The sequence below is a fragment of the Blennius ocellaris genome (genome assembly GCF_963422515.1).
Source record: "Blennius ocellaris genome assembly, chromosome: 24".
In the NCBI taxonomy this organism is placed as follows: domain Eukaryota; kingdom Metazoa; phylum Chordata; class Actinopteri; order Blenniiformes; family Blenniidae; genus Blennius; species Blennius ocellaris.
Genome location: NC_137673.1, coordinates 1,260,834 through 1,274,512, shown reverse-complemented (window position 1 = coordinate 1,274,512; position 13,679 = coordinate 1,260,834). Strand labels below are relative to the sequence as shown.

The following is a 13,679-nucleotide window of genomic DNA, read 5'->3' as shown; positions in this document are numbered from 1 at the left end:
CGCAAAAAAATGTAGAAATGATAAGTTTCGGCTTGGAAGGTTGTCATGGAAACACGAAGCCTTTCGGCAAGAAAAATGCGAAAATTCTAGTAATTTTTTTTCCATAAACATGTAAAAGTGGAACTTTTCAGAAGCAAAAACACCAAAATGATTCGTTTCTTTTTCCTGCAGGTGGAACCAGAAGGAAGTCGCTCATCATCTCAGGGCCGCGGAGCAGAAAGCATGAGTACCTTCACACTTTACCGTCTGTAAATGTTCTCCCGTCCTCCAGGGGGCGCTGTGAGGTCACAGTTTAACCCCGGGGGTTCGGCTCGTTTTGGCGGCTCAGTGTTCTAATCCTCAACAAAAAAGCCCCAAAACTCTGATCTGTTGCCGCATCGTGTTTCCGTGTTAATTTACGGGAGGATGCTTCGAAGGCCTTGTCACTTTCTCTCTGGGTCTTTGCAGGTTCACGCGGCGCCGACATTAAGGAGAACCAGAACTTGGACCAGGTCTTCTCCAAACAGGCCGACGCTAACGGCGGCGCCGGCGGGAGGAAGCGTCCGTTAGAAGAGGGCAGCAACAACAGGCGCTCACATCCACACGGGTACAAGCCCAAGACGCGAAAGAAGGCCCCCGGGCTCGTGGCGCCCAAGAACGCCCTGATGCAGCTGAACGAGATCAAGCCGGGGCTCCAGTATGGACTCCGGTCCCAGAGCGGTCCGGTCCACGCGCCGGTCTTCGTGATGAGCGTGGAGGTCAACGGTCAGCTGTTCGAGGGTTCGGGGCCCACCAAGAAGAAGGCCAAGCTGAACGCGGCGGAAAAGGCGTTGCGCTCCTTCGTCCAGTTCCCAAACGCCTCGGAAGCGCACGCGGCGATGGGCGGGACTCCGTCCGTCCTCACCGACTTCACCTCGGACCGGGCCGACTTCTCGCACGTGCTCTTCAACGCCTTCGAGACGTCCGCGCCCGCCGACGACCCCTTCTACAGCCCCGCGGACTCCGGCTTCTCCTTCGAGCCCGACCCGCCGCAGTTCTCCTTCCCGCCGCGGCCCTCCGCCCTCGCCGGCGCCCCGGCCAGCCCCAGGCACCCCAAGAACCCCGTCATGATCCTCAACGAGCTGCGGCCTGGCCTCAAGTACCACTTCCTGTCCGAGAGCGGGCAGAGCCACGCCAAGAACTTCGTGGTGTCGTTGACGGTGGAGGCCCGGACCTTCCAGGGTTCGGGGCGGAACAAGAGGCTGGCCAAGGCCCGGGCAGCCCAGGCTGCTCTGTCGGCCATGTTTCATCTGCAGCTGGACCAGGAACCGTCTCGACGGCCCGTCACCAGAGAAGGTCTGCAGCTTCACCTGCCGCCTCAGGTACGTACGGTGCGAGGTCAGTCACTTCCTGTCGACTGACCTCTGGTACGTACGGCGGGAGGTCAGTCACTTCCTGTCGACTGACCTCAGGTACGTACGGCGCGAGGTCAGTCACTTCCTGTCGACTGACCTCAGGTACGTACGGTGCGAGGTCAGTCACTTCCTGTCGACTGACCTCAGGTACGTACGGCGGGAGGTCAGTCACTTCCTGTCGACTGACGTCAGGTACGTACGGCGGGAGGTCAGTCACTTCCTGTCGACTGACGTCAGGTACGTACGGCGCGCGGTCAGTCACTTCCTGTTGACTGACCTTGGGTACGTACGGCGGGAGGTCAGTCACTTCCTGTCGACTGACGTCAGGTACGTACGGCGGGAGGTCAGTCACTTCCTGTCGACTGACGTCAGGTACGTACGGCGCGAGGTCAGTCACTTCCTGTCGACTGACCTCGGGTACGTTCGTGCGAGGTCAGTCACTTCCTGTTGACCGACGTCAGGTGCGTACGGCGGGAGGTCAGTCACTTCCTGTCGACTGACCTCTGGTACGTACGGCGGGAGGTCAGTCACTTCCTGTCGACTGACCTCAGGTACGTACGGCGCGAGGTCAGTCACTTCCTGTCGACTGACCTCAGGTACGTACGGCGGGAGGTCAGTCACTTCCTGTCGACTGACGTCAGGTACGTACGGCGGGAGGTCAGTCACTTCCTGTCGACTGACGTCAGGTACGTACGGCGGGAGGTCAGTCACTTCCTGTCGACTGACGTCAGGTACGTACGGCGGGAGGTCAGTCACTTCCTGTCGACTGACGTCAGGTACGTACGGCGGGAGGTCAGTCACTTCCTGTCGACTGACGTCAGGTACGTACGGCGCGAGGTCAGTCACTTCCTGTCGACTGACCTCGGGTACGTTCGTTGCGAGGTCAGTCACTTCCTGTTGACCGACGTCAGGTGCGTACGGCGCGAGGTCAGTCACTTCCTGTCGACTGACCTCAGGTACGTACGGCGGGAGGTCAGTCACTTCCTGTCGACTGACCTCTGGTACGTACGGCGGGAGGTCAGTCACTTCCTGTCGACTGACCTCAGGTACGTACAGCGCGAGGTCAGTCACTTCCTGTTGACTGACCTTGGGTACGTACGGCGGGAGGTCAGTCACTTCCTGTCGACTGACGTCAGGTACGTACGGCGCGAGGTCAGTCACTTCCTGTTGACTGACCTTGGGTACGTACGGCGGGAGGTCAGTCACTTCCTGTCGACTGACGTCAGGTACGTACGGCGGGAGGTCAGTCACTTCCTGTCGACTGACCTCAGGTAGGGAACAGTCAGCAGGGGAGACCCAGGAAATGGCTTCTTACTGGTGAACATGGTGACCAGATATACAATCCTTCACATAGACCCCGTTTCCACGACGACGTTTCGAGATAAAGATCAGTTTTTGCATTTTCGCTTGCGTTTTGTGCAGCACCGGCGCCGTGGTTTGTCCCCGGAGAATGTGAACTGGGATTCATGAAGATGTTGTTGTTATCGTCTCGACTGAGCATGTGCAGAAGAAGTATCGAATAACTGAACTCCAGCGTTGTTTTCTCCTCTCGGTTCGTTTTTCTCAGACAAACAGTTTTGTGTTTTTTTTTCTCCCCAGGTCCTGGCTGACACGGTTTCTCGTCTGGTCATCGAAAAGTTCAGTGAACTGACGGACGATCTCACGTCTCCGCACGCTCGACGGAAAGTCCTGGCAGGCGTCGTCATGACAACGGGTATTGGCTGACCCATTTCAATTTTTTTTTTAAAGTCGTTGAACTCCATCTTGAGGAATGAAAACTTGAAAACTTGTGCCCACTTGAGATTTCAGCCTTTCCGCTCCAACTCCATTGAAATGAGAACGTGCTACTTTTAGAAAATTCTCTAACGACAAGGAAACAGGGAAAAACACAACTTTTAGAAAATGTTACGACGGTCTCCATGAAAACGTGGAAAAACACATCTTTTCGAAAACGCTGTCGAAAACTCTGTCTCCATGGAAACGAGAGAAAACGCCACTTTTAGAGAATTCTCTAACTCCATGGAAACAGAAGAAAACACAACATTTTGAAAACAATGCTTTTGAAAGCAGAAATAATTCTGAAAGCAAACAACGACGCCAACTTGTGGCTCGGCATGCTCACTACATCGTTTTTGTTTTTAACGGCAGGCCCCGGCGTGAAGGAGGCTCGGGTCATCTGCGTTTCCACGGGGACGAAGTGCATCGGCGGCGACCACACGAGCGACGGAGGCCTGGCGCTGAACGACTGCCACGCCGAGGTCGTCGCTCGCCGCGCCGCCATCCGCTTCCTGTACTCCCAGCTGGAGCTCCGCCTCAGGTCGGTCACCCGGGGTCACCGGGGTCACCGTTGGGCGCCACAAACCTGGGAAACGGCGCCCCGTCTCATCAGAACCGGTTTCTCGCGTGCAGCGGAGACGCAGACGAGCGGCGGACGTCCGTCTTCACGGAGAGCGAGGACGGACGGGGCCTCAGGCTGAAGGGGGACGTCCAGTTCCACCTGTACGTCAGCACCTCGCCGTGCGGAGACGCACGGATCTTCTCTCCTCACGAGGTCGGAGTGGACGGTAGGTGTTTCCTGTTAGCGGCCGGCGGCCGGTGGTGGTGGTGTCCCGCCATGGCGTCTTCTCTTTGCTTGTAGACGAGGGAGGCGGGCGTCCCGGCAGGACGGCCCGCGGTCAGCTGCGCACCAAGATGGCGTCCGGCGAAGGAACCGTCCCGGTGGGCTGCAGCGACGGAGGCGTGGAGGGACAGCGGCTGCTCGCCATGTCCTGCAGTGACAAGATGGCCAGGTCGGTTCAGTCAACCTAACCTTAACTCTAGCTGAAGCCTAACCTAACTTTAACCTAACCTTAACTCTGACTTAACCCAAACCTAACTTTAACCTAACCTAACCTTAACTCTAACTTAAGCCTAACCTAACTTTAACCTAACCTAACCTTAACTCTAGCTTAAGCCTAACCTAACTTTAACCTAACCTTAACTCTGACTTAACCCAAACCTAACTTTAACCTAACCTAACCTTAACTCTAACTTAAGCCTAACCTAACTTTAACCTAACCTAACCTTAACTCTAGCTTAAGCCTAACCTAACTTTAACCTAACCTAACCTTAACTCTAGCTTAAGCCTAACCTAACTTTAACCTAACCTTAACTCTGACTTAACCCTCACCTAACTTTAACCTAACCTAACCTTAACTCTAACTTAAGCCTAACCTAACTTTAACCTAACCTAACCTTAACTCTAGCTTAAGCCTAACCTAACTTTAACCTAACCTTAACTCTGACTTAACCCTCACCTAACTTTAACCTAACCTGACCTTAACTCTAACTTAAGCCTAACCTAACCTTAACTCTAACTTAAGCCTAACCTAACTTTAACCTAACCTTAACTCTGACTTAACCCTCACCTAACTTTAACCTAACCTAACCTTAACTCTAACTTGAGCCTAACCTAACTTTAACCTAACCTAACCTTAACTCTAACTTAAGCCTAACCTAACTTTAACCTAACCTAACCTTAACTCTAACTTAAGCCTAACCTTAACTCTAACCTAACCTTACCTTAACTCTAACTTAAGCCTAACCTAACTTTAACCTAACCTTTACCCTAACCTAACCTTAACTCTAACTTAAGCCTAACCTAGCTTTAACCTAACCTTTGCTCAACCTAACTTCAACCTAACCTAACCTTAACTCTGACTTAAGCCTAACCTTAACTCTAACCTAACCTTAACTGTAACCTAACATAACTTTAAGCTAAACCTAACCTAACTTAAACACTAACTTATCCCAAACCTCAGTATGTCCTAACCCTAACCTAAACTCAATCTTAACCGCAACATAACCCTAACCAGACCTTAACTTTAAACTCAACATAACCATAACCTAACCCAAATCTAACCTCAACTTTAACCTAACCCAAACCTAATCTCAACCTAACCTTAACCTTAACCTGAATCAAACTCGAACTTGACCTCAACTTTAACCTGAACCTTGAAGTAATTTTAGGTCCAGTTTATGCAAAGTTTTCAAGTTAAAGTGAAACACTTTTGTTTTGGCGGTCCGACGAAACGACAAAGGAACTCGGCGCCAATGAAAAGCCAACTTTTTAGAAAAAGCTCCCACTCTGTGTCGGCGAACTTCACCGGCCTCCTCCGGCCCCCAGGTGGAACGTTCTGGGCTTCCAGGGCTCCCTGATGACCTTCTTCACGCCGCCGCTCTACTTCAGCAGCGTGGTGGCGGGCAGCCTGTACCACGCCGAGCACCTCTCTAGAGCCATGTACCGCCGGATCTCTGCCGTGGAGCCGCTGGGCGCCTTCGTCCTGAACAGACCTCTGCTCAGCGGTGACCTCACTTCCTCTGCACACGCAATGGCAGTGGTTTTGTTGTTGTTGTTGTTGTTTTTTTAAAACGACGCGCGGATCTTTTTCAGGGATCAGTAACGCGGAAGCTCGTCAGCCGGGGAAAGCGCCGCACTTCAGCGTGAACTGGACCGCGGGAGACGAGGGGTTAGAGGTCGTCGACGCCACGACGGGGAAGGACGAGCTGGGTCGACCGTCCAGACTCTGTCAACGCCAACTGTACCGCCGCTGGTCGCGTCTGCACTGCGGGGTGCGTCTAACCTGCTAATACACCCTGCTAATACACCCCCCCTGTTGGTACACTGCTAGTACACCCTGTTGGTACACTGCTAGTACACCCTGTTGGTACACTGCTAGTACACCCTGTTGGTACACTGCTAGTACACCCTGTTAGTACACTACTAACACACACCCCTGTTAGTACACTGCTAGTACACCCTGTTAGTACACTACTAATACACCCCCCTGTTAGTACACTGCTAGTACACCCTGTTAGTACACTACTAATACACCCTGATAATACACCCCCCTGTTAGTACACTCCTAATACACCCTGATAATACACCCCCCTGTTAGTACACTACTAATACACCCTGATAATGCACCCCCCTGTTAGTACACTGCTAGTACACTAGTAATACACCCTGATAATACACCCCCTGTTGGTACACTGCGAGCACACCCTGTTAGTACACTACTAATACACCCTGATAATACACCCTCCTGTTAGTACACTGCTAGTACACTCTGCTAATACACCCTGAAAATATACCCTGTTAGTACACTGCTTGTACACCCTGTTAGTACACTAGTAATACACCCTGATAGTACACCCCCCTGTTAGTACACTACTAATACACCCTGATAATACACCCCCCTGTTAGTACACTCCTTGTACACCCTGTTAGTACACTACTAATACACCCTGATAATACACCCCCTGTTGGTACACTGCTAGCACACCCTGTTAGTACACTACTAATACACCCTGATAATACACCTCCCTGTTAGTAAAATGTTCATACACAGCTAGTACACCCTGCAAATATACCCTGCAAATATACCCTGTTAGTACACTGCTAATGCACTGCTAATACACACTACTAACACACTAATAATTCCTCCTGCTAATCCACACTGCTAATATACCCTAACACCCTGGTAATACACCCTGGTAATACACTGCTGATGCACCCTGATAATACACCCTCTTGTTAGTACACTGCTCGTACACCCTGTTGGTACACTACTACTACACCCTGATAATACACCCCCCTGTTAGTAAAATGCTCATACACAGCTAGTACACTCTGCTAATACACCCTGCAAATATACCCTGTTAGTACACTGCTAATACACACTTCTAATGCACCCTGTTAGTACACTGCTAATGCACCCTGATAGTACACCCCCTGTTGGTACACTGCTAGCACACCCTGTTAGTACACTACTAATACACCCTGATAATACACCCCCTATTAGTACACTGCTAGTACCTGTTAGTACACTACAATTTCACCCTGATAATACACCCCCTGTTAGTACACTGCTAGTACACCCTGTTAGTACACTAGTAAAACACCCTGATAATACACCCCCTTGTTAGTACACTGCTCGTACACCCTGATAGTACACCCCCCTGTTAGTACACTACTAATACACCCTGATAATACACCCCCCTGTTAGTACACTCCTTGTACACCCTGTTAGTACACTACTAATACACCCTGATAATACACCCCCTGTTGGTACACTGCTAGCACACCCTGTTAGTACACTACTAATACACCCTGATAATACACCTCCCTGTTAGTAAAATGTTCATACACAGCTAGTACACCCTGCAAATATACCCTGCAAATATACCCTGTTAGTACACTGCTAATGCACTGCTAATACACACTACTAACACACTAATAATTCCTCCTGCTAATCCACACTGCTAATATACCCTAACACCCTGGTAATACACCCTGGTAATACACTGCTGATGCACCCTGATAATACACCCTCTTGTTAGTACACTGCTCGTACACCCTGTTGGTACACTACTACTACACCCTGATAATACACCCCCCTGTTAGTAAAATGTTCATACACAGCTAGTACACTCTGCTAATACACCCTGCAAATATACCCTGTTAGTACACTGCTAATACACACTTCTAATGCACCCTGTTAGTACACTGCTAATGCACTGCTAATACACACTACTAACACACTGATAATTCCTCCTGCTAATACACACTGCTAATATACCCTAACACCCTGGCAATACACCCTGGTAATACACTGCTAATGCACCCTGCTGATTCAGTGCCTCTGTCTCTGCAGCTGTCCTCCGTCCTGAGGATTGGAACCGGCACCCCCAGCAGCTACCACGAGGCCAAGCAGGCGGCGGTGGAGTACCAGAGGGCCAAGCAGGCGGTGTTCATGGCGTTCCTCAGGGCGGGGCTGGGGGCCTGGAGGAAGAAGCCCCCGGGGCAGGAGCACTTTGCCCCTTTTCCCTGAGTGGAGGACTCAACTGACCCTAACCCATCCCGAGTGGGGATGCTACTTTTTGAAAATGGGGTCAAACTTTTTGAAAACCCTCCTTGCAAGCAGAGAATAGAGCAACCTTTCTCAAATACTCTAACTGTGCATGTGGCTGTTGTACGTAGTTGTTTTTTTTTACTGTCCACACAAACATCCATGTAATCTCATTGTTAATGTTTATTATGTATTGTTCTCTGCGCACGTACACGGGGTTTTCTTACAAAAACAAACAAACTGATTTTCACTTGAAAAACAGAGGATTCTGGATTCAAACTCTTCTTCACACCAACTCCTGAGATCTGTGGTAATAGTCACAAACAAATAAACACCTTTTGTTGTTTGGTTATCTCGGTTCATTACATGAAATTGGTCCGGAAAAAAAACGTAAGTGAAAATATGAAAAATTGGGAAAGTGATGGAAATCAGTCCGAAATGATGGTAAGACTTACTTTCCAGCCCTGTGGAGGACGTCGTGTGCAGAGCCAGCAGGGGGCGTAAAAATGATGTCAATGAGGAGCGAAGTCACTATAAAATGTGTGTTCAGGACATCCTCACAACACGGACTCTTTTATTTAACCTGCTATTTGTTAAGTTTAAATATGTTTGTGTCTGTTACTGTTGAACATGATGTGATTCAGTCCTTGTCGTGGTCGTGTGGCGCCCCCTGGTGGCTGCCACCCCACTTGGATTAATAATCCTGTCTGACAAACCACATTGAATAATTATTTGATTTGTTGTTTTTTTTCTTGTCAGCACAATCAACTATGTAAAGAACAAAGTATGTAATAGGAATATTATTTCTTCAATGTAAGTAGTTTAATTGTTTCTTTACGGCTGCTATGTTTGTTTTACACAAACAGATTAATGTATATATTAACAACACAATTGAGTTAAACCATAAGCAATTTTGCAGTTTTGTTTCTAATGTCAGCCGACCAGTCATGAATGATTTTGATTCCCAACTGTAATTTATATTTATCCTCATTTATTAAATTTGTTTTACAGTTTTCTCTTAATATGTCTTTTACTCAGTTGAAGTTGATCAATACGTTGTTTTCTGCTCTCTTGTGGCCTAAAGATAAAGCTTGAGATGGTAATAACATTAGATTAGTCAGACACACTCCTGGCATTTAATACATAATAAAATCACAAACCATGTTTAATTAATGTATATAAATATTATACATATATTATAAGGATGGCTAATTATAGTACATAACTATGTTGTATCACTGTTAAAAGCTAACTATCACCAATAAGCTCAGAGAAGACAAATGTATGTATCAACCCTCGTAATTGTGGAAGTAATTTGAACTGTGCCCCAAAATATTAACTTCCATATTATATTTTGTTTTGAGTAGAACAAAGAATATAATCGGCCAGATTAATTTATTCCATTAAAAAAAAACCTACTCGTGTACTGACAGTACAATTGAAACGTGTTTGAGTGTCATTTTGAAAGAGCCGACCGGAAATGGAGTGTCTGTGTACACCGTGTAAATAACATTGCGTGTAGTTCCTGTGTATCGCCACGAGGAGGCAGAAACACACCCACAAGACGTGAACATTAATATGATTTCATTTGGTCAAACTTGTTTTGCTGCTTAAATTAGAAGATAAACACACAGATACACTACTTTACTTTAGACTTTAATTAAACTGAAAACCACCTGAATGTATCTTATTGACACTTTCTGTTTACAAGACAGTCAGCCTCAAGACATTTTTTATTTATATATGTTTTAATCGAACACTCCACTTGCTTTTTTGACCAGGTTTGAAGATTTGTCCATGTGAGCAAATGTCATTTGTGTTACAGGAGGTTTTCCTCACTGATGCGGCAGCAGCGGATGTCACGTGACCCACGTAGGAACCTTCGTTCACTGTCACTGCAGCACTCGGGGCACACTTTACCTGCGCACTACCTACAGCATTGCCTGTAGTGCCGGTAAGGCCATATCCAGGGATCGCGAAATGCTAAATATTTTTCCCGGACACTGGTCCAGTAATCATGCAGTTTTTACTAGACCGAAGTAAAGTTTGATAAAAATATATATTTTTTTTTATGTGAAACTGTAATAAACTCATCTCATTTTGGACAATGTGGGGGTCTGCGTGACGTCACTATCTCATAATAAACTTGTTATATCTTTAAAACCTCAGATTCACTTAATTAAGTCCTGGGAAAATTATCTAGCAACGCAGCTCAAACGGCAATTTTTCCAGCTCGAACGCAGGGCAAATGCTTGGGACTATTTTCAGGGTGTTTAGAGCGGAGTGGGACGCTGCTTCAGATTTGTTGTACGGGTTCCAGACCTGTTGGAATTATTTCATAAACAATTTAATGTGTTCAGCGTTTAACGCCGAAACTGGTAGGAACCATCCATCGCAGTCACTGCAGCGCTCCGGACACACTTTACCGGCGCACCACCTCACCTACAGCGCTGTGTTAAAAGTCAATAAAATCCTAAACACACACTCATGACAGGTAAGAGAGAATATCAGAGCAGCGACACATTTAATCACTAATATCTCGCGGCTGTATGTCAGTAGAGAAGTTTAAGGTGTAACTGACGTACCACACGTCCGTTAGCATCGGCTAATGTTCGGAGCTAACACGTAAACACCGCAGACGTTTCTCGAAAAGATGGAAACGTCTATTGTTGCTCTTAATCTAAAAACACTTCATTAAATATTCATTAAATATTCATTTTAATAAAACTACTGAGGTTCAGTGTATTGAACTTTCTTTTCTAATTATTTTTAATTACATGATACAAACACCTGTAGAGGAATATAAACAAAACAGCCGCTAGGGGGCGTCGAAGATCTACATGCAGTAAAAGCACAAATATAAAATGAAATTAGATCGTTAAATACAAATACACTTCTTCAGGCATGGGGCATGGACGTTAAAATAACAGTTTATACATTTAGTGGCCGGTGAGTCTTGTTTCCCAGTCTTTCAATGTTATTAGAAAGAAAACTTGTATTTATTTTTTATTACATAGAACATGGCTTCATAGACACAATGAACAGAATTGGAGCTGAATTCATCTTTATTTGGTTTTATTCCCAAACAAAATCTCATTTAAAAAGTATTTTCCGATTCATGCCACAAAATACGGCAGAACATCGTCGTTCTTTAGATTTTACTGTAAACGTCTTTGCAGAGCCAATGTGACAACCTGAAGCGTTGCTTGTAATTCCATCATCCGTCCACAAGATGGCGGAAAACTGTGAAGTGAGAAATAAAATATTGCCATCTTGTGGTCAAAATGAGTAACTGCTACCATCGTGTCAACTTCATAGTGACCACAAGAGGGCAGTGATTATTGTAAAAACACTTCATTAAAGACTTTAATCAATATATTTTAATAAAACTACTGGTGAGGTTTAGTGTATCAAACTTTTTTCTAATTATTTTTAATAAAATGATACAAACACCTGTAGAGGAATATAAACAAACCAGCCGCTAGGGGGCGTCAGATGTCTACATACAGTAAAAGCATAGATATAAAATGAAAATAAATAGTTAAATACAAATATACTTCATGTACATTAGAATAACAGTTTATACATTTAGTGGCTGGTGAGTCTTGTTGTTTCCCAGTCTTTCAGTGTTATTAGGGATCTGTAATACATTTTAAATTTAATATAAGTTTAAATTTAAATAAAAGAAACCAGGGAGCCGAGGTGTCTTTCTCTTCTCTTAGTCTCATGTTTTTATCTTGACATTGTATTTGTCAGGAGGAAAATGTTGGAACTCAATGACTCTGCTGGAAAAGGACTAAAAGGACATGTTTATTTATTTAAACAGACCAAACAGAGAAAATGGTGGACGTCCAGCTGAGACTGGAACTTTCCCCGAGGACGGTGGAGGAACCTGGACTCCTCCAGGTCCAGCGTTCACCGACCACTGTTAGAGGTGAGTCTACAACCACACCTGGAACTAGTCTACAACCAGTATAAAACTAGTTTAAAATTAGTCAGACTAGTCTAAATAGGTGTTTCTCTTGTTGTAATAATAATAATAATGTTAGAAATATTTAGTTGTAACATTACTATTGGTGTTACTGTGTTTTTATTAGTACTACCCAAACCACAGTACAATCATATAAATAGGGCAACATCAGTGAACAGTATAAGGTGTGTAGAGCTTTGAGATTTAAAATGTGCTTTGCTTTTGCTGCAATGCTTCTTGAAATCTTCATAGATATATATTTAATGTGAGATTTCCCAGTAATTCTATCATGAATAAAACCTCCAAGGAATGTGATTTTCTGCAGCTGCTCTATAACAACTCCTCTATCTGAACTGCTTCCTGAGCAGTGGAATTATTAAAAATTTTGGGAACTTTACAGTCATTGGTCCAAAAAATGAAAAAAACGTAAGGCAAAATAATTAAAAATAGGAAATATTGGGAAAGTGATGGAAATGGGTCAGAAATGATGGTAAGACTATAGTAAGGCTATTAAAAGGCTTATTGGGGTGAAAATTTAACATTTTGGGAACTTTACAGTCATTTGTCCAAAAAAATAAAACGTAAGTCAAACGTATGGCAAAATAAGTAAAAATAGGAAATATTGGGAAAGTGATGGAAATGGGTCAGAAATGATGGTAAGACTATAGTAAGGCTATTAAAAGGCTTATTGGGGTGAAAATTTTACATTTTGGGAACTTTACAGTCATTTGTCCAAAGAAAAAAAAACGTAAGTCAAACGTATGGCAAAATAAGTAAAAATAGGAAATATTGGGAAAGTGATGGAAATGGGTCAGAAATGATGGTAAGACTATAGTAAGGCTATTAAAAGGCTTATTGGGGTGAAAATTTAACATTTTGGGAACTTTACAGTCATTTGTCCAAAAAAATAAAACGTAAGTCAAACGTATGGCAAAATAAGTAAAAATAGGAAATATTGGGAAAGTGATGGAAATGGGTCAGAAATGATGGTAAGACTATAGTAAGGCTATTAAAAGGCTTATTGGGGTGAAAATTTTACATTTTGGGAACTTTACAGTCATTTGTCCAAAAAAATAAAACGTAAGTCAAACGTATGGCAAAATAAGTAAAAATAGGAAATATTGGGAAAGTGATGGAAATGGGTCAGAAATGATGGTAAGACTATAGTAAGGCTATTAAAAGGCTTATTGGGGTGAAAATTTTACATTTTGGGAACTTTACAGTCATTTGTCCGGAAGAAAAAAACGTAAGTCAAAATAAGTAAAAATAGGAAATATTGGGAAAGTGATGGAAATGGGCCAGAAATGATGGTAAGACTATAGTAAAGCTATTAAAAGGCTTATTGGGGTGAAAATTTAACATTTTGGGAACTTTACAGTCATTTGTCCAAAAAAATAAAACGTAAGTCAAACGTATGGCAAAATAAATAAAAATAGGAAATATTGG

General features: G+C 44.9%; 1 protein-coding gene across 1 annotated transcript; it reads left to right on the top strand.

The window, feature by feature from the left end:
* Positions 1-222: 222 nt before the first annotated feature.
* Positions 223-8,245, top strand: LOC308147770 (double-stranded RNA-specific editase 1-like; the record flags this gene model as incomplete). Its single annotated transcript, XM_080520103.1, has 9 exons — positions 223-226; positions 448-1,340; positions 2,973-3,087; positions 3,522-3,690; positions 3,783-3,937; positions 4,012-4,162; positions 5,539-5,717; positions 5,806-5,984; positions 8,069-8,245. 9 exons carry the CDS (start codon positions 223-225, stop codon positions 8,243-8,245), a joined length of 2,022 nt encoding a protein of 673 aa, XP_080376229.1.
* Positions 8,246-13,679: the final 5,434 nt, after the last annotated feature.